Genomic DNA, 2,468 nt, shown 5'->3' with positions numbered 1-2,468 from the left:
GTTTTGTGTTGACCTCTCGCGCGCGCGCTCTCTCTCTCTCTCTCTCTCTCTCTCTCTCTATATATATATATATATATATATATATATACACAGCACTGACTGATCATGGAGGTATTGTGGTATGTTAGATTATTAACATTTATCTCAGCACAAAAGCTTCTGAGAAGAGAATTTATTAACATCTTTTAGAAATAATATTCTCAGAAACACGTGGAAACTACCCTACCTGACACATTCTTCCATCATATAGAAATACCAGTAAAAAACAATCTTCTCTGTTTATAAGAGATTTAATTCTTAAGTCACTCATACCTCAAAGCAAAGCTAGAAAATCAGTTAATTAGGTAACTTAAAATGATGATGAAGAAAATTTTGACAATTTCAAGGTTACAAAATGTCAGCAATCAGACATTTATTTTACCCTGAACAGTAATAAAGCAGTGGTAATTAATCTTGTAATCAGAAATCTATAATGTATATATTGGGAAACATCTAAATCCTTGTGTTAAAACTCATCAACAAGAAAAGCCAAGCATCAACTCAATCAACAAGCTAAATAAGGTATCGAAGTCAGGCAGAGGTGATGACCTCAATAGTATCTTTAAAGTTAATTCTTGCTCAAGGGAAGAAATTCAGGTTGTACCTTTGCTGCAGCCAACACATGATCCTTCTTAATGATTCCACATTTATCCTCACAAGCATTTATCCTGGCCTGTTCTGCTAACCGATGAATAAACAGTAAACAGTTCAAATGAACCTTTAAAAGAGAAAATATAAATGGATTTTTTGAAGTGACTTTAAATTTACAATGTAATTTAAATTTCAAAAATATGTTAAAACATAACAACTATATTTTAGGTTATTTTACATTCCAAGAGCCAAGATTTTTTAACTTAAATTATTATTACATGTTTGTAGTACATAATGATTACGTCCATCATGGGGAACTAACACATTTACATAACACACCTTATTTTTTTTTAATGTCTCCTTCTCTTTCTCTCCCCTCCCACTACTTCTCTTTTTCAACCAGAATCAATTTGAAATAGCTATGTAAAGCCTGGCGTGGCGGCACACATCTGTAAACACAGTACTCTGGAAGCTGAGAGAGGAGGATCACAAGTTCAAGCCTAGCCTGGACAGCTTAGCAAGACCCTGTCTCAAAGTAAAAAATAATTAAATAAAAAGGGCTGAGAAATTAGCCCAGTTGCAAAGATCACAGGTTCACGCCCTAGTAGCACCTCTCCCCAAAAATTAAAATATTAAAAATTTTAAAGAATGCCAAATTTAAAAGTATATGTACTTTCATATCATTATTTATCGTTATTACCTGTGAACTATCTTCATATAATTAAATCAACTATTAATAATCTTTAAGCCTTTTTTAAAACTTTACTTTAAAGGGCCACCAGCCCTATAAGCTCAAGGTCCCAAGTTCAATCCCCAGTATAAAAAAAAAAAAATTAAATAGATAATACAGGATTATAGTTTTGCAAGCTACTAGCATTGTAGGAAACTAGGTAAAGGATACATGAAAGTTCTGTACTATTTTCAGACCTTCTCGTGAGTCTATGATTTCCAAATAAAAATATAAAAGAAAACAATGTACAAAGGAATAGACTTCAAAAATTAGTCCCTCTCCTGCATCATTCCCCAGCCAAACAAGGTAGCCAGTTTCTTACACATTCTCACAAAAACGAGCTTTGAGTATATCCAAAGCACATATGTCATTAGACTATATAATACTGTATAGTATATAACTAATATATACACTCTATATATATTCGAAAATGATATCTCACTAGAATTCCAATGCATCTTTGCCTCCAGAAATCTCTCTGATTTGAAGACTTCCCTGAGAAGTCCAACCTCCCAGCATGAAAGATTATATGGATTGACAGCACCCTGAGGATCCTATCACAGCACACAGAAGACTGTGCTATGGTTTTGTACTTAACTTCTTCCTTGAAGTACTATTAACAAGAACTATAAATATCCTTCTCAACATTGTTTCCCCAGTGACCTTACACCACTGCCCAACACACAGTAAAGAGAAAATTATTAATATATGAACAAAATATCCCTCCATACCTCCTTGAATAAGGAAAAAACTGAAAACAAAATCAGGACTTTTTTTTAAAAGTCCTAAACATAATTTTGAGATATGGATCATGATTAGCCTACACTTTCCTCTTCCCCTTCATGAATATGAGCCATGGAAAATGACGTTACTTTTTTTTATTAATGACAAAAAAAATTTTTTATTAATGAGAAAAAATTTTAAGCACTCAAATGTATGAGGGTTTAAATTTAAAATGTTATTTAGCTAGGCATTTAAATTTTAAACAGATAAGCTAATCCATCAAGAACTTACTTTGGGCCAGGGATTTAGCTCAGTGGTGCCGACACCTGCCTAGAAGGGCAAGGTTCAACCACCACTACCAAAAAAAAAAAAAAAAAAAAAAAAA

At 32.8% G+C, this 2,468-nt stretch overlaps 1 protein-coding gene across 1 annotated transcript in view; it reads right to left on the bottom strand.

Annotated features, from left to right (window-relative positions):
• Cenpw (centromere protein W) overlaps window positions 1-2,468 on the bottom strand; it is a 6,961-nt gene that overhangs the window by 1,849 nt on the left and 2,644 nt on the right. The window contains exon 2 of the mRNA XM_010625756.3: window positions 644-757. Within this exon, the coding sequence (XP_010624058.1) occupies window positions 644-757 (114 nt within the window). The remainder of the gene's footprint in view (window positions 1-643; window positions 758-2,468) is intronic.

Source organism: Fukomys damarensis, unplaced genomic scaffold (genome assembly GCF_012274545.1).
Source record: "Fukomys damarensis isolate Sample0158 unplaced genomic scaffold, DMR_v1.0_HiC HiC_scaffold_14, whole genome shotgun sequence".
Taxonomy (NCBI): Eukaryota; Metazoa; Chordata; class Mammalia; order Rodentia; family Bathyergidae; genus Fukomys; species Fukomys damarensis.
This window is presented reverse-complemented; position numbering and strand designations above follow the sequence as displayed.